We start from the raw sequence: 22,364 nt of genomic DNA, 5'->3' as shown, positions 1-22,364 counted from the left end.
TTTGTTACGGTGTCTTGAGCAGACTAATATAGAAGAGAAGGCTTCTTTGCTTCATACTGTGAGAATCAGGACTCAGGAAACCAGCACAAAATGCTGATATACTGACTACTGGTCAGATATCTGATTATCTTTCATCTCTGAACCAGGAGTCTTTTATCTTCTATCAACATTCATAAAACTGGAAACCTAACTTTATTAGCTTGCAAATAAAGTAAAATCTCAAACTCTTTTCAGATCTTGACTTTCTAGAGCAGCAAAGGGCAGACTTAGAGATGATGAGATCAGAGAGATCAGAGATGGATCCAGTTATAAAGGGTCTTGTAGAACACAGTAAAGACTCAGACTTTTACCTGGTATAAGGAAGATTCTGAGAATAGAGTGATGTAATCTAATTTTCATTTAACATGATCACTCTTTCTGCTGGCCATATTCCAAAGGGAGAACAGTTAAGAGGTTACTACAATAAATCAAGGCAAGGAAAGGATAAAAGTTTCTTCCAATCAGGTGGTAACAATAGAAGTGGTAAGCAATGGTCAGAATCTGAGGATACTATAAAAGTCAAGCCAACAGAATTTGCTAATAAATTAGATTCAGAGTGTGAAAGAAACAGTGGTCCAGGATGATTCTAATGTTACTGACGAGAGAAATTGGGAGGATGGAATTGTCATGAGCAGATGTGGTAATGAATATGGGAGAAAGGAAAGGAAACCAGGAACTCGATTTTGGACATGGTAAGTTTGAGACGATTAATCCAAGTGGATGTCAAGTAACTGGATATCTATGTCAGAAATTTGGAGACAATTCCAGACTATAAATAAAAAATATATAACCCATTAGATTTTCAATGGCATTTAAAGTCATGAGGCAGGTTTAAAGTCATTTTGTCCTCGAATGTAAATAGAAAACAGAAAAGGTTTGAGTCCATCTTTGGGCATTCTTATGTCTTAAGTCTAGTGAAATGAGGAGGAACCAGTAAAGTGGACTGAGAAGGAATGGCTACAAAGGTAGGAGGAAAAGTAGGCAAATATACTGTTCTGGAATCCAAGTGAAGTGTTTTTAAGGTAGGGACAACGGTAAACTTGGTAATATGTTGCTGATATGTCAAGTAATACATGGCCTGACAACTGACCATTGGATTGAGCCATGAGGTCAGTGGTGACCAGACAAAGGTTTTTATTGATTGGTATGGGAGAAAGCTTGTTTAGAATGGAGCCTAGAGAGAATGAAAGAATAAAATTGGAAATCGTGAATATAACAAAAACATTTCAAAGATTTTGCATTAAAGAAAAAGAAATGAAATGGAGCATTATAGAGGGATAGATTCAAGACAGAGTGTCTCTCTTTTATTTACTCATTTACTTTTAGATTTTAAGTAATCTCTACACCCACTGTGGGGCTCAAACTCACGACCCCAAGATCAAGAGTTTTATGCTGTACCGACTGAGCCAGCCAAGCACCCCAAGTTTTTCTCCTTTAATGGGAGAAAGAACAGCATGTTTATTTGCTGATCTAGCAGAAAGATAAGTATTTATTATAACTATAATTACACAATTAGGTATAAAGGAAACAGGAAAAGTTGCTGGATTGACTTTGAGTATACAAATAGAGAAGTTGGCCAAGTTGGGAGCTTACACAGTTTAGTCATAATAACAGGAGAGAATACAGAGACCATGGAGATATAAGCAGACAGGTTGGTAGATGTGGTGTTTGAAGTTATCTGCTTGTTTCAATTTTCTCAGTAAAAGAGGACACATGGTCATTAGCTGACATTGAAAATAGTGGAGGAGGTATTTGAGGTTTGAGGAGAGTGGAGAAAATATATGATTGAGAGTGTGGGAGAGAAGATATTACCCAGCAGCATAGGAACCTACTTGAAGTTATTGGTGATTTATTCCAAAATGAGACTATTTATTGTGGTTATGTTTTTCTCCAGCCATGTTCAGCTGCACAGGCATATAAATAAGCAGGGAGAAATAAATTTAACCAGGATTGTAATTAAGCTGAATTTGCATGTGTGATATTGTGATTTATAATAAACATTTATTTTGGTCTTTATTCTGTATCTGGCACTGAGCTGCTAAAACCTTTGGAATTTCCTCAAGGAGGAGAAAAACACAGGTGTCTTTTATTATGTTAATGAGGTGACTTTTGGATCTTACCCAAGGATAGGGGCTGGTTGCCAGAGGAACCAGCTGTGTTTAGAGGGTTGGTACCTTTAGTCCCATCCCTTCCCAATCTCCGGAGAGGAGGGGCCTGGAGATTGAATTCAACCAATGATCAATGATTTAGTCAATCATGCCTAAGTAATGAAGCCTCCATAAAAACCCAAAAGGAAGGGCTTTGAAGAGCTTCCGGGTTTGTGAACAGGTGTTAGTGCAGAGAGACTGACGCTCCTGGAGAGGGTATGGAAACTCTGTGTTCTTTTCCACATACCTTACCCACGCATCTCTTCCACGTGGATGTTCATCTGTATCCTTTCATAATAAACTGGTAAATGGTAAGTAAACAGTTTTCCTGAGTTCTGTAAGCCACTCTAACAAATTAATTGAACCCAAAGAGGGGGTTGTGGGAACCTCAGATTTATAGCCAATGTGTCAGAAGCACAGGTGACAAACTAGACTGGTGATTGACATCTAAAGGAAGGAGAGGGAGCAGTTTTGTGGGAATGAGTTCTTAACCTGTGGAATCTGACAGTTATCTCCAGATAGTATCAGAATTGAGTTAAACTGTGGGACACCGAGCTGGTGTTGCAAAGACCTGCTTCTTATGGGGAAAAACCTCTCCACATGTGGTGTCAGAAGTGTTGTGAGTGTGGAAGCAGTTTGAAAGAGGCACACAGAAGAAACACACAGAAGGAGGAAGCACTGTGTTTTTCCCTGCACAGGAGTAAAGAATTGTAGATTTTTCCATCCTAGCCTATGTAAAGTGGCATTTGTAGAATCAGCATCACCTGGAAGCTTGTTAAAAATGCAAATCCTCGGACCCCACCCCGGACCTGTTTAATTAGAAACTCTGAGGGTGGGGACCAATAATCTGTGTTGTAACAAACCCTCCAAGTGATTCTGATACAGACTAAGGCATAACTACAGGGAATGGATAACCTTAAGGTGCTTTTCCACTCTAAAATTCAATGATTGAGTACAGTTCAAATTTCCATATCATTGAATAGAATTTGCTGTCAAGACAACCACAGTAAATTAAAGTGAAAAGATTCCTTAAAAAAAGAGTTGGCTTTTCTTTATTGAGAGGTTTTTGATTACTGATTCAATCTCCTTAGTAGTTATAGATCTGTTCAGACTTTTTATTTCTTTATGATTCAGTCTTGGTATGTTATATGTTTCCAGGAATTTATCCACTTCTTTTAGGTTGTCTGGTTTATTTGCATATAGTTGTTCATAGTAGTCTCTTATGATCTTCTAATTAGTCTTTCTCTCTTTTCCATGGTTATTTGTAAAACACATTGGAAACCAGCTTCATAGTTTTCTCTATTGTATACCTCTTTTTTAAAAAAATACTTTTTTTAGAGCACTTGTAGGTTTACAGAAAATTGAGCAAGTAGTACAGAGAGCTCCCATATGACCACTTTGTCCTTTATTAACATCTTGTATTAATGTGGTACATTTGTTACAATTGGTGAGCTGGTATTGATATTAACTAAAGTCTGGAAGGAACAGGAGAATAATGACATAGAAAATTGGAGAAGACAGGTTCCCATTATATATCTTTAACTAGATGAGGAAAAGCTTTGCAACTACTTACTAACTAGATACCACATTATTAAGTTAAATCTATACTTATTTTGTAATTTGCCATCATTTTTAGTCTATGTCTGTTTGCTAAAAATGCTAAAGGACTTCCCTACAATATTGAGAGATCTGTTAAGTCAGTTCCAGAGAATGTTTATTTCTAAGCTTGTGAAATAGAAAACCACATTTTTTAGAATATCTCTTAAAAAACTGTCTTTCACTTATGGTTGTAAACTTTTGTACACAAGAGATAAATTTTCACCTTTAAACTTGTGAGGAATGCCTGGCACATATTAGGTGTCCAATATGTATAACGATTTATTGAGTTAAATAGTGGATTGAATTAATGTTTAATAATTCATTATGACCTCACTAATCTGGCTTTAACTCAACCAATATAAGAGAATTGTGCATATTTCCTTAAAATAAGGAATGTAGTAAAAGATGTTTTCTCATCGTGAAATATGTTTACAATTAAAATACAGTGATCCTAGCAGATTAACTTTTAAAATACAATGCATTTTATGGGCTGAATTGTGTCTCCAACAAATTCATGTGTTGAAGGCCTAGAACCCAGTACCTCAGAAGGTACAACCTTTAAAGAAGCGATTAAGAGGAAGTTGTTAGGATGGCCCCTAATCCAAACTGGTGTCTGTCTAAGAAAAAGTTAGCATACACAGGGAGACACTAGGGGTACATGCACACTGAAGGACAGCCATGTGAACACATGGCACCTTTGGTGATCTGCAAGCCAAGGAGAGAGGCCTCAGAAGAAACCAAATCTGTTGACTCCTTAATCTTGGCCCTCTAGTCTCCAGAAGTGTGAGAAGATCAACTTCTGTTATTTAACACATACACATACACATAAATACGTTTATCTAAATTTGCCACACTAGGAGAGAGCTGACTATTCCACCTACATTAAGTAAATATCTATAAGAATTTAGTACACCAGTTACACCAGTTAAGAAAACAAAACTCTCTCTAACCTGGCATATGATATATATGTATTCTTTTAAAATAAAATTCCTTATCCTATATATTAATAAAATTCCTTTTTTATTTTTTTACCTAAAAACTGTCTGAAAAACATTTCTTATCATACATAGGAAATACAAAGCAAAAGTTACTGAGAACAAAATTTTAAATGTTCAAAGGAATTGCGTGAGGAATCACATTCATCTCTTTGAAAAGAAAAAAAGATAATTCAAGTAGGAAGAAGATACTTTGCTTTAAGAAGAACATATGCTTTAGCAACAGTACTCATAACTTAGGTCAAATTCTTCAGGCGCTAGGATAAAAAGGAAAGAAATTGTGTGGTATGCTTTTGAAACAAGATGGAAAGTTTACTGAAGATTTTTGAAAGCTATGTAGTGCTTCTAGCTTAATTGTTCTGAATTTGTCAGGGATGATATGGGCTCTACTCTGGCCTAGAACTTCAGAGAAATACTTCATTAAATACTTTAACTTTTGCATTAAGGTTTTCCTTAGTGCTTTTCAGAAACTTTTTCCCCAAGGCATTGTTTAGGTGGGCAGTTATACAGTTTACTACCATAGAAATGATTATACTATTTTATCCTAATGAATGGTAAGTTGCTATATGACAAATGTTGGGGTAGTATATGATTTATGAAATTCTCAATAGTTTCCAACATACAGAATGCTTATAGTCTTCCAGATCAATACAAATTAATGTTATACATTATCTTATGTCAAAATGTGAAAAATAGCAATTAAGGAATAAAATAAGAACTCTTACCACTTGGAAATACCATGACTGGTTCTGTAAATCTTTGTTCATCTGCTGAAGGTAGGTTCAGGGAGATGATTAACACCATTCCCAGACTAGTTCCAACAAACAAACAAGGGGAGACTGTAGAGTCATTTTTCCGAGCAAAAGACTCCATGAAGTATAGTGCTGTAATTGCTTCTTTAGAATCTTTGTCAATACTGGAGATGCTCGAACTTCTAGAACGATTATAGGAATTCTCTCGGCTTTCTATGGATGTTTAGAAGAACAAAAATTAAGTTAGTGTATTTCTATAAGAAGTAAAGTCAGACTTCATACATGAAAAACAAAATTATGAGAGGGAAGTAGAATTTGGTTCCTTGTTAAATGATCTGGAAGACAGCTTGTCCAATTCACCAGCTTATTTTGATAATGAAGAGACTGAAGTCCAGAAGTATAAATCATAAACTTAGGCAGAGCTGGGACCAGAACTTAGGACTCCAAAGTTCCAGGTCACCATGTTTTTTCCCCTACATTACCTCCTCTATTAGTTGAAATTTTCTAATCTGGGGAAAAAATATTTAGTCTAAGTAGTAAAGGTTACAAGAATTTCTGGTACCATTTTAATTATGCTTCTGTATCTCAATTATTGAAAATATTCCTAATGATTTCTTGGCAATTCCCTCTTACGGACAAAATTATGACTACTTACCTGAAAGGTCACAAATGTTCTGTGGTGAATACATGTCCCTAACTAACACAATTTTTGGTTTTGCTATATTTGGAGTAACTATAGTTGTAAAAATTGGAGTATTTACCAAGGCCAAAGCACAAATGTCATTTCCCTGAACTACTTTCAGGTTACCTACCTTGAATCCAAATCCAGTTGTAACTTTTCCTAGGACCAGATCAGAAGCTATAGACTGTGCCATCTCATTGTTAATGGTAATCTTTCTGAGGGGGCTTCAGCCCACCTACAGGAAGCAGGATAGTTGCAAATTTTCCTGCTCATCAACACTCATACATGTGCACACTCCAACAAGCATAAACTCATCCTCAGTTAAAGGAATTCGAGGCAGGTTTTGTTCTTATAATTGCTCTGGAATACAAGTTCCTCATATTCCTTTTTTTCTACATATTCACTCCTTCCTTTATAGGTACAAGTGTGACTCATTTTTATAAAAAGAGTTAAATATAAGTTCCTTAGATTATCCTTTTTCTAGAAAAACAAATATAGTATTCCTAATTTCCCCCTTATATCCCTCAGCAAGTTTGTAAAAATAATTATTTGCAATAGAATTTAGAGATGAGAGGGAGCTTGGATATAATCTATATAACTTTATAGATTTAGAGACTGAGATATAGAGTTAAGCAATTTCCCCAGAATCCAGTACAAATTAGAGGCAGAAATGTCTGAAAGTCAAAATTCTCAACTCTCAAGCCAGTGATTAAGAGTGCTATTTCTATAACCTTTACATTTTGCTTTTATTATACAAATCCTAGCTAAAATGCTTTCAAAGTTTTTTCATTCATAGTGTATCAACATTCAAGGTTGTTACTCACAGACACCTATGAGAGAGATAAATTCATTATTTGCATGTCAATGAACCAGATTTAGTATGGTATAATAATTAAAATAGTTTTTAAATTAAAATTTTTGAATAATAATATAGGTCATTACTATCAAATTTATTGAGGGGTGGTAAATGGGGAATTACTTTATAGACTAGAATTACCATAGAAAATCTTCCTAAGATTTTTTTTTTCCATATCTTTCCCTAAAGTTGTCAGCAAGACAGTAGCCACTAAGTTAGAAGATTCCTTTTTTCCTCCCTGTCTAAAACTTTCTGGCCTTCTAGCTCTTATACTTTAATCCCTGCTCCGATACTCATTCCACTAATAAGCACTTAATCGTTTAAAAAACATATGAAGATGAAGATTGCAAACTTAAGAACTTAAGATCTTGCCTCTTTCTTGGTCACATTCACTTGACAGTTGAGGAAATTAGGGTTGCAAGACATTAAATAACTACAGATAGAGACACTAAAAGCTCACCATTGAGATGGAAGGAAACTCTGTTGCTGGGGGTCTTGAGAACAAATTAAAGCATAGGTCTCCCTTTGTACAAGAGAAGGTGTCTACCAATAAGCAGAGCCATCTGCTTTTAGAGATGAAGAAGGAGGTGTAGCGAGGAATGGATTTGGAATCATGGCCACAATTTGACCAATCTCTCAGTCACTCATTGCTGAGAGCTGACTATAGTTTTAAATATCTTTTACATGTAATTTATATCCCTTGCCCTCTAGCTCCCATTATTATGGTATATCAAATTTTAATTGTATCCACAAAAATTTGTATGTTTAACTTACCTTCTGCTGTGACTGGTAAAGAAATTTCCATGCAAGCAGCTGATTGTGCTTTCCGAAATGGTGGTCTTCCAGGACCCCAGCGATTTACTTTTGAAACATCAGCACTAGACAGACGTTTTCCAGAACTGCAACTCTGAGAGGTTGGACTTGTGCAGTGTCCGTTTACATGATCTGTACCAGGAGGAAGAAGGCAGCATAAATACCATAATTAAATCTTCATATATAAAGGAATCTGAATGTGTAGATTAATAAATGAAGAGTGATAATTCATTTTTTTCAAAACATACAAAGATGGCTAAGTCCTCACTATTTTAAGAGTTAGTCACATTTTCAGTAGTTAGCCAAAAACTTCATACGATTTTTATTAAACATAAGTTCATTTTTAATATTTGACTGTTAACATAGTTTAAAATTTATTGTCTCCATTAAGTATTTTATCATTTAATGGCAGTACAAAATAGGTTATAGTATTCAACTTTCTTTTGCATAATTTAAATATGCACCTATTTATATAAGTTTTGGAAGAAACTCAAGTGCTTGGAGTTTAAAATATAGAATGGAAGTATCTTACTGTGCAGTTGAAAATGGTACTTAAGAATAATGACTCTTAAGCCAGACTGCCTGGGCTCAAATCCTAATTCTACCATTTACAAATTATACAAATTATTGTAGTCCTCCATACTTTAATCTCCTTTTCTGTAAGTTGGGAATATTATCTACTTCACGGATATTTTGCGATAATTCATGTCACATGCCAGAACACTTCTTAGTATATGGTAAATTCTGAACAAAAATTATTATTGTCATTCTTATTCCAGACAAATAGTACTATTTACTTAGAGCTCATGAGTTTAGCTCTGTTGTGATAGAACTTAAAAACCTGTAAATAATAGTACTAAAAATAGGTCTTATTTTTTTTAATCCTGATATATAATATTTGAAACATCATCTCATAGTTCTGCAATATTCAGAATACATTTTAAAATGTGCTTTGGACATTCAAAGGGTAATAGAGTTAAATGGAGAAGAATCATGTTTAATGTCCATGTGGTACTAAGTGACCACTCCATTATAGCTTTTCTGTATTGTAGAATTTGAAAAGTGTCCATTTTCTGGATATCCTTGAGCTAGTGCAAGCATGACAATTAGGTCTTACCATTTATATGCATTAGTGTTTCTTTACTATTTTCAAAAAGGAGAGTTAACATTTATCAAATATTTAAATGCCAGACACTATATAAACATTACCCATTTAATTTTTTTGAGGGGGGGTGAAAAATGGGAGAGGCGGAGAGAGAATCTTAAGCAGGCTCCATGCCCAGTGATTGTGACACAATGACCTGAGCAGAAATCAAGAGTTGGCTGCTTAACTGACTGAGCCACCCAGGTGCCCTAACGCTACCCATTTAAGGTTAATAACAGCCCTACAGGGTAGATCCTTTATTATCCTGATTTTGCAGCGGAGGAAACTGAAGCTCAGAAAAAAGGGTTTGGATACTTTGGAAAAGTATCTAATAATATATAAATAGTATTCATGGGGGCAGAATTTGGATCCAGATTTTCTCAGTTACTGTGTATATACTTAAAAACTGGGCCACAGGGCCACTTTAAAATATTTTGGTAAGGGATAGAAATTTTGAAGACACATATAGTAGGGTTTAGGAGCAGCCTGTGTAATGTGTATTGAGATCCAAGTCTTTTGGGGCCAGTCATCTTCCGTATTAACACAGATTTCAGAAATCCCAGATCTCCCAGATGGAAAGACAGAAATATCCCTTGATGAGTTAGCCATAGGGAAGCTGAAGTCAAGAGCTCTACCCCTCCTGCACTATCAAATGTAGTCTTATAAACAGCAAAAATACTGAGAGCAACTTCTGGCACTAACAACATCTGACACAACACGGGCACTAACTAGAATGAATTAAAAAGGACAACTTTGGGGGTATAAATTGCAAAAATAAGCCATACATCTGTTGGAAAGAGTTGCCCCTTCCTCAGACATGATGTGTTGGTTGGAGGAAAAGTTGCTTTGTTAATTGACTTAATGTTGGTTTGCTTGATTAATTTGTTTTAGCAAGAAAGGAATTTATTAAAGGATATTAGGAAGTTCGGAAGCTCAGAGAGAAACTATGAGGTGTACTCAGAAGCTTGCAGCCCCAAACAATGTCCAACCACACAGGAGTTAATGTTTTACTTAAAAAAAAAAAAAGTCAGTGACTCAGCATTGATGATTCTGGAGCTACATGCTAGGAGCTGTGCTATTGCTGGCCTGGTTCAGCAGGACATCTCTGCCATCATAATCCCAAAACTAAGGTTTATATAATTTTTAATTTGTCTTTATTTTAGTGTTTTTTGACTGTCAACATTCTCTACTTTTTTGCTGACTTTTTTTTTTGAGGTTTTTAAGCTCTTATTTTTAGAATATTTTTTTCTGAAGAATTTTAAGCTGAAAACCTGGATGGACAGAATCTTAGTCTTCCCCTTGATGAGCTTAATTTTTATCTCCAGTTTTAATTTGATTCTTCTATAGCAAAATTTTCATGGCTATATTTTTGTTGTCAAAGTTAAAAATGCTTTGAATGAGCAAAGGTTTATATGTCTTGAGTTTAATGGTTAGTCTCTGAAATGCAAAGTTTCAAAGAGCTTCTTCCTCTTTATTTCTCAATAATTAACCATTTGTTTTTTAAAGTTTAACTTATAATTTGTTCATTTAAGTGGATGTTTAAAACTAACTTTACAGTTTTAGGGAAAATAATTTCTTACTGAAACCATTGCCTTAGGCTTTGTTGGTAATGAATAGAATGCTTTAACTTGAAATAACTATTATTAAAATTTCAGCTTCATTGAGGTAAAACTGACATATAAAATTGTAACATTTAAAGTATACATCAAGGGGTGCCTGGGTGGCTCTTTTGGTTAAGCATCTGACTTTGGCTCAGGTCATGATCTCACAGTTCATGAGTTTGAGCCTTGTGTCAGGCTCTGTGCTGACAGCTCAGAGCCTGGAGCCTGCTTCAGATTCTGTGTCTCCTCTTCTCTCTGCCCCTCCCCCACTCACACTCTGTCGTCTCTCTCTCAAAAATAGACATTAAAAAAATAATAAATTGTACATCATTATCTGATATATATACAAACTGGGAATGTATTCCCACTGTCTAATTAACATGCCCATCACTTTATTTATTTTTTGTGAGAACATTAAGTTCTCCCTTAGCAAATTTCAATTATACATTACTGTGTTGTCAACGATAGTCATCATGTTTTACATTAGATTCTCAGAACTTACTCATCTTATAGCTGAAAGTTTATACCCTTTTACAAACCCTTCCCTATTTTCCTACCCTCAGCTACTGGTTACCACTTTTCTACTGTTTCTATAACTTTTTAAAAAAATATTCATCATATAAGTGATATACCATGCAGTATTTGTCTTTGCCTGGCTTATTTCACTTCATGTAATGCCCTCAAGGTCCATCCATGTTTTTGCAAATGGCAGGATTTCCATCTTTTTCATGGCTCAATAATATTCCATTGTGTATATATACCATATCTTCTTTATCCATTCATGCATTTATAGGCCCTTAGGTTGTTTCCCTATCTTAGCTATTGTGAATAATGCTGAAATGAACATAGGACTGCAGACAGCCCTTCAATACCCTGTTTTCATTTCCTTTGGATGTATACCCAGAAGTGAGATTGCTGGATTATATGGTGGTTCTATTTTTAATTTCTGAGGAACCTCCTGTGTGTTAAGGGCCAGGGCTGGTTTGCACAAGCACACCCTAATGCTGCTGTTAATCTTTATCTTGAGAATGTATAGATCCCGTCTTCTCTCTGTTATTTCCCATAAGCAAGATATGTAGAAAACATGTTGTTCAGCATTCCAGGTCAGGGGCTCTAGGGCTGGCCAACTTGGAGTATCACCTTGATAATGCAAATGTCCAGGTGGTGGGTTCTGATATCATTGGAACATTTGCTGTGCAAGGAAAGGCAAAGCTACAGAGAATTCCTAGGATAATTGCTACACTATAAAAGTTTGCTGTGTTTAGTTTCCAGCAGCAGATGCTTTGTTCAGTTGGCCACTCCTGGGCTCCCTGTATGTAAGTGCCCCCAATAAACCTAGATCTCGATCACTGTTTCTGGGTCATTCCTTTGGTCTTGCTGGGTTGTCACCCACCTTTGGCTTAGAGTCTTCAGGAATGTGATTACACACCTCCATACTGTTTTCCATAGTGGCTGCACCAATTTACATTCCTACCAATACTACACAGGGTTCCCTTTTCTCCACACTCTTAACACACTTGTTAATTCTTTTTGATGATACATACCATAGCAGGTATGAGGTGATACCTCGTTGTGGTTTTGATTTGCATTTCTCTTATGATTAGTGATGTTAAACACCTTTTCATGTACTTATTGGCCATTTATATGTTGTCTTTGGAAAAGTGTCTATTCAGTTCCTCTGCCCATGTTTTTTTTTTTTTTTAAAGTAGGCTCTACATCCACCATGGGGCTTGGACTCACAACCACTAGATCAAGAGTTGCATGCACTATTGACTGAGCCAGGCAGGCACCCACCTCTGCCCATTTTTTTAATCTGAGTTTTTTTGCTATTAAGTTATATGAATCCTTTATATATTTTGGATATTAACCTTTTATCAGATATATACTTTACAAACACTTTCTCCCATTCAGTAGATTGCCTTTTCATTTTGTTGGTGGTTTCCTTTACTATACAGAAGCTTTTTATTTTTATGTAGTCTCACTACATCATATTTTTGCTTAATTTTGCATATATTTTCTTTGTTTTTGGTTTCAAATTAAAAAAAATGCCAAAACCAATGTCAAGGAGCTTACCATCTCTGTTTTCTTCTTGGAGTTGTGTTGTTAAAGGTCTGTGTTCGAGTCTTTAATCCATTTTGAGTTGATTTTTGTGCATGGTGTAAGATAGTAGTTTGGTTTCATTCTTTTGCATGTGGATGTACAGTTTTTCTAGCACCATTTATTGAAGAGATGATCCTTTCCCTATTGTATGTTCTTGGCTCCTTTGTTGTAAATTAATTGAGTCTGTGTGTGTGTGTGTGTGTGTGTGTGTGTGTGTGTGTGTGTGTATTTCTGGGCTTTCTATTCTGTTTCATTGATTTGTGTCTATTTTTGTGTTGATACCAAACTGTTGTGATTGCTATAGCTTTGTAATATAGTTTGAAATCAGAAAGTGTGATGCCTCTTTGCTCTTCCTTCTCAAGATTGCTTTGGCTATTTAGAGTCGTTTGTGGTTCTATGCAAATTTTTAGGATTATTCTATTTTGGTGAAGAATGTAATTGGAATTTTAAGGGGGATTTCACTGAATCTATAAATTGCTTTGGGCAGTATGGACATTTTAACCATATTAATTCTTGCAACCCATGAGTATGAAATATCTTTACATTTATTTGTGTCTTTAATTCTTAATATCTTATAGTTTTCAGTGCACAGATCTTTTACCTCCTTGATTAAATTTATTCCTAAGTATTTTATTCTTTTTGATACAACTAAATAGGATTTTTAAAATTTCTCTAATAGTTTGTTGTTAGTGTATAGAAATGCAACTGAGCTTTATATATTGATTTTCTATTCTGTAACTTTGCTGAATTTATTAGGTTTAGTATTTTTTTGGTGGAGGCCTTATGGATATATATATATATATATATATATACACATATATATATATATATATATATTCTGCAGATAGACAATTTTACTTCTTGTGTTCTTATTTGGATGCCTTTTATTTATTTTTCATGCCCTGGAGAGTATTTCAGTACTATGTTGAATAAAAGTGGTGACAGCGGTCTTTCTTGTCTTGTTTCTGATCTTGGAGTAAAAGCTTTCACTTTTCCACCATTGAATATGATGTTAGCTGTGCCTTGTCACATATGATCTTTATTATGTGAGGCACATTCCCTCTATTCCCACTTGGTTGTAGTTTTTGTTATGAACAGATAGTGAGTTTTGTCAAATGCTTTTTCTTCATCTATTGAGATGATGGATTTTTATTTTTCATTTGGCTAATATGACGAATCACATTGACTTGAATATTACCCTTGATCATAAGATCCTTTCAATGTACTATTGAATTTGGCTTGCTAATATTTGTTGAGGAGTTTTACATTTATGTTTAGCAGAAATATTGGCCTATAACTTTCTTTTCTTGTAGTGTCCTTGAAAAAATGAGTTAGGAAATTTTCCCTACTCTGATTTTTTGGAAGAATTTGAGAAGGATTGTATTAATTCTTTAAATGTTTAGTAGAACTCAGCAGTGGAGCCATCTGGTCCTAAACTTTTATTTGTTGGGAGGTTTTAAATTAGTGACTCAATCTCCTTGCTAGTAATTGGTCTGTTTGATTTTCTAGTTCTTCATGATTGTCTTGGTAGGTTGTATTTTTCTAGAAATTTATCTGCTTCTAGAATCTCCAATCTTTTGGCATTCAATTGTTAATAGTGGTCTCATGATCCTTTGTGTTTCTGTGGCATCAGTTATAATGTCTCTTTCACTTATGATTTTCAGTCTTGGTGAATCTGGCTAAAGGTTTGTCTATTTTGTTTCTCTTTTTTAAAAAATCAGCTCTTAGTTTCCTTGATCTTTTTGATTTGTGTTGTTAGTCTCTATTTCATTTATTTCTGCTCTGATCTTTATTTACTTTCTTCCACTAATTTTGGGTTTCATTTGTCCTTTTTCTAGTTCCTTGAGGTAGAAAGGTAGGTTGTTTTGTTTGAGATCTTTTTTGTTTTCTTGTGAAGGAGCTAAGTTGGCAGTGTAGAAGGAGGATCCCACGCTTGTCTCATCACTTGAACAGAGCTGGATAACTGTCAAATCATTCTGAATACTCAAATTGGTCTGAGAACTGACAGAATAAACTGCACAACTAGAGGGAGAGAAGAGGCCACTATTGAGGAAGGTAGGAAGTGCAGAGACCAGGTTTGGGGGAGAAATGGAACATGGGTGCTGTGGACAGGAAGGAGTCCTGGTTGCAGAGAAAGCCAAGAGAGAGTAGAGTGCACAGGGATAAGTATGAGGAGAACAATTTCCCAAAGCCATTGGCTGTGAAAATGAATGGGGCTGAATTTTGTGAAATTTTGCAACCAGGGGGCTGAAAGACTGGAGTTTTAAAGGTCTGTGGGCTTCTCTGGGACAGAGACCTGAGGATGCTGCCCTACTCCTGGAGCAAAGGCAGGAAAACAACTTCAGGGCAGATTGCATGATGTGAGGATCACCTAAGGGGCACAGGGAGAGCCTGTTCCTTCCCTGTGGAGCACATCTGTGAAAGGAGGCATTGCCTCTCTGGGGGTAAAATAACCAGCCAGCCCCATTTCCTCCTCCCAACCCTCAGCATAGGTGCAGAGATACCTGCTAAAGGCCACTAACCAGGACACTGGCTGTTTAGCCTGTGAGACACGAAACCATCAAAATCCTAGAGAACACAGATAGTAACTCCTTTGATATCAGCCACAGCAACATCTTACTAGATATGTCCCCTGAGGCAAGGGAAACAAAAGCAAAAATAAATTATTGGGACTTCATCAAGATAAAAACCTTCTGTTTAGTGAAGGAAACATTCAACTAAACTGGGAGGCAACCTTTGGAATGGGAGAATATATTGGAATGGGAGAGCAAATGATATATCTGATAAAGGGTTAATATCCAAAATCTATAAAGAACTTATCAAACTCAACATTCAAAAAATAAATAATCCAGTTAAAAAATGGGCAGGAGACAAGAATAGATATTTTTCCAAAGAAGACCTCGAGCTGGCTAACAGACACCTGAAAAGATACTCAACATCACTCATTATGAGGGAAATACAAATCAAAACTGCAATGAGATATCCTCTCACACCTGTCAGAATGGCTAAAATTAATAGCACAGGAAACAAAAGATGTTAGAAAGGATGTGAAGAAATGGGAACCCTCTTCCACTGTTGGTGAGAATACAAACTGGTGCAGCCACTTTGGAAAGCGGTATGGAGGCTCCCCCAAAATTAAGAATAGAACTACTCTAGTATTCACCAATTGCACTATTAGGTATTTACTCAAAGGATACGAAAATACTAATTGGAATGGATACATGTGCATCAATGTTTAATTTTTTTTAATGTTTAATTTTGTTTAATGTTTATTTTTAAGAGAGAGAGAGAGAGAGAGCAGGGGAGGGGCAGAGAGAATGGGAGACACAGAATCCAAAGCAGGCTCCAGGCTCTGAGCTGTCAGCACAGAGCCTGATGCGGGGCTTGAACCCATGAACTGTGAGATCACGACCTGAGCTGAAGTTGGATGCTTAACCAGCTGAGCCACCCAGGTACCCCTTGTATTCCAATGTTTAAAGCAGCATTGTTGACAATAGCCAAATTATGGAAAGAGTCCAAGTGTCCAGTCCTCTGAGTGATGAATGGAAAAGAGGAGGTGGTATGGTTAGGGCGCCTGGGTGGCTCAGTTGGTTAAGCATCCAACTTCGGCTCAGGTCATGATCTTGTAGTTCCTGAGTTTGAGCCCCATGTTGGGCTCTGTGCTGACAACTCAGAGCCCAGAGTCTGCTTCAGTTTGTGTCTCCCTCTCTCTCTGCCCCTCCCCTGATCATGTTCTGTCTGTCTCAAAAATAAACATACATTTAAAAAATTAAGAAAAAAGAAGAGGTGGTATGTACATATATATAATGGAGTATCACTCAGCCATTAAAAGAATGAAGTCTTGCCATTTGCAATGACATGGACGGAGCTAGAATGTATTATGCTAAGTGAAATAAGTCAGAGAAAGAAAATACCATATGATTTCATTCGTATGTGAAATTTAAGAAACAAAACAGATGAACTTGGGTGAGGGGGGAGAGAGACAAACCAGAAAACAAACTCTTAACTATAGAGAACAAACTGAGGATTACAGGAGGAGAGGTGGGCAGGGGTTGGGTTAAAAGGGTGATGGGTATTAAGGAGGGCACATGTGATGAGTGAGTACTGGGTGTTGTCTGTAAGTGATGAATCATTAGATTCTACATCTGAAACTAATGTTACACTGTACGTTAACTGGAATTCAAATAAAAACTTAAAAAAATCTAAAAAAATTCTTAGGAGGAGTTAGGATAGCAGAGAAGTAGGGGGGCCCTAGGCTTTCTTTGCCTCTCAAACACAGCTGTATTTCCACAGTTGGGGGGAGAAGCTTGGCAGTCTGGAGGTGCATGGATATGAATTGGGGGAGAGAAAAACAGCAGAGCTGCAGAGGGGAGGGAACTCTTTCTGTGGAGAGACAAAAGGGAAAGAAAGTGAGAGGGGTTGAAAAAGTGTGGCATCAAGTTAGCACAAGAGGAAAACCTCTCTGGACCATAGACTGGGGAACAAGAAGTACAGAGTATCCCAGTTCTCCTTTGCAAACAGCTTTTGGAGCTCAAATTCTGAGGTCTTGCAAGTGTGTGACTTTCTCCAGAGTGGTGGGATACATGGTCCTAGGGAGGAGGGAGCTGGCCATCACATACATAGCATGGTGTAGACATCTCCGGGTGCACTGGAAGAGAACAGTCCTCTTCCTGGAGTACTTTTGGAAGAGGGTTTATTGCCTCCCCAAGAAAAAAAGACCCTCAGGTGCCAGCCAAAGACCTTCCATCAGCAGGGTGGAGAGACTATACTCTGGAGGAGGGGAGTGGATCCATGCCATGCTGGGTCCTTTCAGATGTTGGGTTTGAATCCCAGCCATGTGCCAAGGAGAAGGCATAGAAGGTTGTGGTGCAGAGCAAGATGACTGCCCTTGTTATTCTGTAAGGGATGCTTGAATAGTGGAGGTTGGTCCAGGGGTGAGATATTGGGATGGCACCATTTTCCCACCCAACACCAACATAGTGGGACTTCAGAGAGCAACACAGCAGCCCCTAGTAGAGGGGGGAGCTGCTTACACCAAACCCTGTCCTTCCTTGCCTGGCAACTGTTTATTTATTGGGGCAAGACTGACTCTGAGTCCTGGGCCAGATAACTTCCCAGAGGAATTCTACCAGACATTTAGAGTTAATACCTCTTCTTCTCAAACTGTTCCAAAAAATAAAATGGTAGGAAAACATCCAAATTCATCCTATGAAGCCAGTATTACCTTGTTTCCAAAACCAGACAAAGACCCCACTAAAAAGAATTACAGACCAGTATCCCTGATGAAACTGGATGTAAAAATTCTCAACAAGTTATTAGCAAATTGAATTCAATAGTACACTAAAAGAATTATTCACCACGATCAAGTGGGATTTATTCCTGGGCTGCAGGTCTGGTTCAATATTTGCAAATCAATCAGCATGATACACCACATTAATAAAAGAAAGGATAAGAACCATATAATCCTTTGAATAGATGCAGAAAAAGCATTTGACAAAATAAAGCATCCTTTTTTGATAAAAACCCTCAAGAAAGTCAGGATAGAAGGAACATACCTCAACATCATAAAAGCCATATATGAAAGGCCTGCAGCTAATATCATCCTCAGTGGGGAAAAACTAAGAGCTTTCCCCCTAAGCTTAGGGACACAACAGGGATGTCTACTCTCACCATTGTTGTTCAACATAGTACTGGAAGTCCTAGCCTCAGCAATCAGACAACAAAAAGAAATAAAAGGCATAAAAATTGACAAAGTAGTCGACCTTTCACTCTCTGCAGCTGACATGATATTCTATGTGGAAAACCCAAGAGTCCACCAAAAGTGCTAGAACTGATACATGAATTTAGGAAAGTTGCAGCATATAAAATCAATGTACATAAATCAGTTGTATTTGTATATACCAATAATAAAGCAGCAGAAAGAGAAATCAAGAAATTTATACCATTTACAATCACACCAAAACCCATAAGATACCTAGGAATAAACCTCACCAAAGAGGTAAAAGATCTGTATGCTGAAAACTATAGAAAGCTTATGAAAGAAATTGAAGAAGAGCCGAAGAAATGGAAAAACATTCTACTTTTGTGGATTAGAAGAACAAATATTGTTAAAATGCCAATACTACTCAAAGCAATCTACACATTCAGTGCAATCCCTATCAAAATAACACCAGCATTCTTCACAGAGCTAGAACAAACAATCTTGAAATTTGTATGGAACCAGAAAAGATCCCAGATAGCCAAAATAATGTTTGAAAAGAAAACCAAAGCTAGAAGCATCACAATTCCAGACTTCAAGGTGTATTACAAAGCTATAATCATCAAGACTGTGTGGTACTGGCACAGAAACAGACACATAGGTCAATGGAACAGAATAGAGTACACAGAGATGGACCCACAAATCGATGGCCAATTAATCTTCAACAAAGCAGGAAAGAGTATCCAGTGGAAGATAGTCTCTTGAGCAAATGGTGCTGGGAAAACTGGACAGAGACATGCAGAAGAATGAAAGCGGACCACCCTCTATACCATACACAAAAATAAATTCAAAATGGATGAAAGACCTAAATGTAAGACAGGAAACCATCAAAATCCTAGAGGAGAAAACAGTAACCTCTTTGACTTCGGCTGCAACTTCTTACTAGACCTGTCTCTGGAGTCTAGGGAAATGAAAGCAAACATGAACTATTGAACCTCATCAAGATATAAACTTCTGCACAGTGAAATAAATAATCAACAAAACTAAAAGGCAATGGATAGAATGGGAGAAGATATTTGCAAATGACATATCAGATAAATTGTTAGTACCCAAAATCTATAAAGAACTTATCAAACTCGACACCCAAAAAACAATTCAGAGAAGAAATGCGCAGAAGACATGAATAGACACTTTTCCAAAGAATACCTACAGATGGCTAACAGACTCATGAAAAGATGCTCAATATCACTTATCATCAGGAAAATACAAAACAAAACCACAATGAGAGATGACCTCACACCTGTCAGAATGGCTAAACTTAACAACTCAGGACACAATACATGTTGGTGAGGATGCATAGAAAGAGGAACACTTTTGCACTATTGGTGGGAATACAAACAGGTGTTATCACTCTGGAAAAAAATAGTATGGAGATTCCTCAAAATACTAAAAATAGAACTATGCTATGATCCAATAATTGCACTACTAGGTATTTTTCCAAAGGATACAAAAATGCTGATTTGAACGTGTACATGCACCCCAATGTTTATAGCAGCACTATCAACAATAGCCAAATTATGGAAAGAGCCCAAATGTCCACCAACTGATGATTGGATAGAAAGGATACACACACACACACACACACACACACACACACACACTGGAATATTATTCAGTGATCAAAAAGAATGAAATCTTGCCATTTGCAACAATGTGGATGGAACTAGAGTATATTATGCTAAGCGAAATAAGTCAGAGAAAGACAAATACCATATGATTTCACTTATATGTGGAACTTTAAGAAATAGAACAGATAAACGTAAGGAAAGGGAAGGAAAAATAAGATAAAAATAGAGAGGGTGTCAAACCATAAGAGACTGTTTAATACAGAGAACAAACTGAGGGTTGCTGGAGGGGAGGTGGGGGGGATGGGCTAAACAGGTGATGAGGTTTAAGGAACACACTTGTTGGGATGAGCACTGGGTGTTATATATAAGTGATGAATCACTGGCTTCTATCCCTGAAACCAATACTACACTGTATACAAACTAACTTGAATTTAAATAAATAAAAATTTTAAAAATCCTTTTTTCTTTATGTGTGTTTATCACTCTAAGCTTCCCTTTTTACTATTGCTTTGGCTGTATCCCATAGATTTTGGTATGCTGTATTTTGATTTTCATTTGTCTCAAGATATTTTTAATGTTCTTTTTTGATATTTTACCTATTATAAGTATGGCTACCTTGGCTCTCTTTTGTTTACCATTTGCATGGAATATCTTTTTCCATCCCTTCACTTTCAGTCTGACGTGTTCTTAAAATTAAAGTGAATCTCTTGTAGACAGTATATAATTACACCTTGTTGTTTTTTGTTAAATCCATTCAGCCACTCTGGCTTTTTATTGGAGAATTTAGTCTACTTACATTTAAGGTAACTATTGATAGGTATGGATTCATTGCCTTTTTGTTGATTGTTTTTGGTGGTTTTATAATTGCTTTGTTCCTTCTCTTTTTTTTTTTTTTTGTTATTTGTTGCTTTTCTTGTGGTATACTTAGATTCTTTCTCTTACATGTATTCACTATAGGTTTTTGCTTTGTGGTTACAATGAATCTATAAAATGTTATTTAAGTTGCTTAAAACTTGTATTCTTTTTGAACATAAAATATTGTATTAGTTTTAGGTGTACAAACAGATTTATAATGGTCTATTTTAAGTTGATAATAGCTAGTTCAAATGTATTCTAAAGCTCTACATTTTTATTCTCCTTCCCACATTTTGTATTTGATGTCATATTTTATTCTTATTTCATATCTATTAGCAAATTATTGTTATAGTTTTTACAACTTTTGTGTTTTAGCTTTCATACTAGATTTATAAGTGATTTATTCACCCCCATTACATTTGATTATTCTGAATTTTACTATATATTTATCTTTACCAGTGAGATTTATACTTTTATATGTTTTCCTGTTACTAATTAGCACTGTTTTGTTTCAAGTCCCTTTAACAATTTTGGAAAGGTCAATATAGTGGTGATAAACTCCTTCAGCTTTTGATTGTCTAGAAAACTCTTTATTTCTGCTTCAATTCTGAAGGACAATTTTCCTGTGTAGAATATTCTTAGTTGGCAGGGTTTTTTTCTTTCAGCACTTTGAATATAGCATTTCACTCCATTCTGGTCTGCAGATTTTCTGTTGAAACTCTGCCAGTTGTCTTATGGGGATTTCCTGGTATGTAACAAATTGTTTTTCTCTTGTTTTTAAGATTCTTCCTTGCCTTTGACAATTATTGGTCTCTTTAGATTTATCTTATTTCATAGTTTCTAGATTTCCTGGATCTGGATGTCTTCATCATTTCCCAGATTAGAGAATTTCTCAGACCTTATTTCTTCAAATTTTTTTTCCTTTCACGCTTCTCCTTCTCAGGTCCTTATAATGTGAATATCGTTCCACTTGATGTTGTCCCATTCGTACCTTAAGTTATCTTGACTCTTGTTCATTCTTTTTTCCTTTTCTTCTCTGATTGGATGGAATCTGCTTTGCCTTCAAATCCACTGATCCTTCCTTCCAGTTCAGTCTGTTGTTGAACCTATTAATTTTTCCCGTGCAGTTATTGTATTCTTCAGGTCTGTGATTTCTGAAAGTTTGCTACCTTTTCATGTGTTTTGCCTCTTTGTTGAAATTCTCATTTTGTTCATGCATTTCTTTCCTGACCTTGGTGAGCATCTTTATTACCGTTATTTTGAACACTATCAGGTAAGTCACTTACCTTCATTTCATTAGATCTGTCTCTGGAGTTTTATCTTTATTTGTTTGAAATATATTCCTCTGTTTCTTTATTTTCCTTGACTCTATGTTGGTTTCTACACTATAGATAAAATAGCCACCTCTCCCGGATTTGAAGCAGTGGTCTTATATAGCATATGAATCTTATGATT

At 36.1% G+C, this 22,364-nt stretch overlaps 1 protein-coding gene across 7 annotated transcripts in view; it reads right to left on the bottom strand.

Annotated features, from left to right (window-relative positions):
- STXBP5L (syntaxin binding protein 5L) overlaps positions 1–22,364 on the bottom strand; it is a 381,398-nt gene that overhangs the window by 19,036 nt on the left and 339,998 nt on the right. For all 7 annotated transcript variants that reach the window (XM_027060943.2, XM_027060941.2, XM_027060949.2 and 4 more), the window contains 2 exons: positions 7,845–8,015; positions 5,506–5,745 (listed from right to left, as the gene is read on the bottom strand). In XM_027060943.2, coding sequence (XP_026916744.1) covers positions 5,506–5,745; positions 7,845–8,015 — 411 coding nt within the window. The remainder of the gene's footprint in view (positions 1–5,505; positions 5,746–7,844; positions 8,016–22,364) is intronic.

Source organism: Acinonyx jubatus, chromosome C2 (genome assembly GCF_027475565.1).
Source record: "Acinonyx jubatus isolate Ajub_Pintada_27869175 chromosome C2, VMU_Ajub_asm_v1.0, whole genome shotgun sequence".
In the NCBI taxonomy this organism is placed as follows: domain Eukaryota; kingdom Metazoa; phylum Chordata; class Mammalia; order Carnivora; family Felidae; genus Acinonyx; species Acinonyx jubatus.
This window is presented reverse-complemented; position numbering and strand designations above follow the sequence as displayed.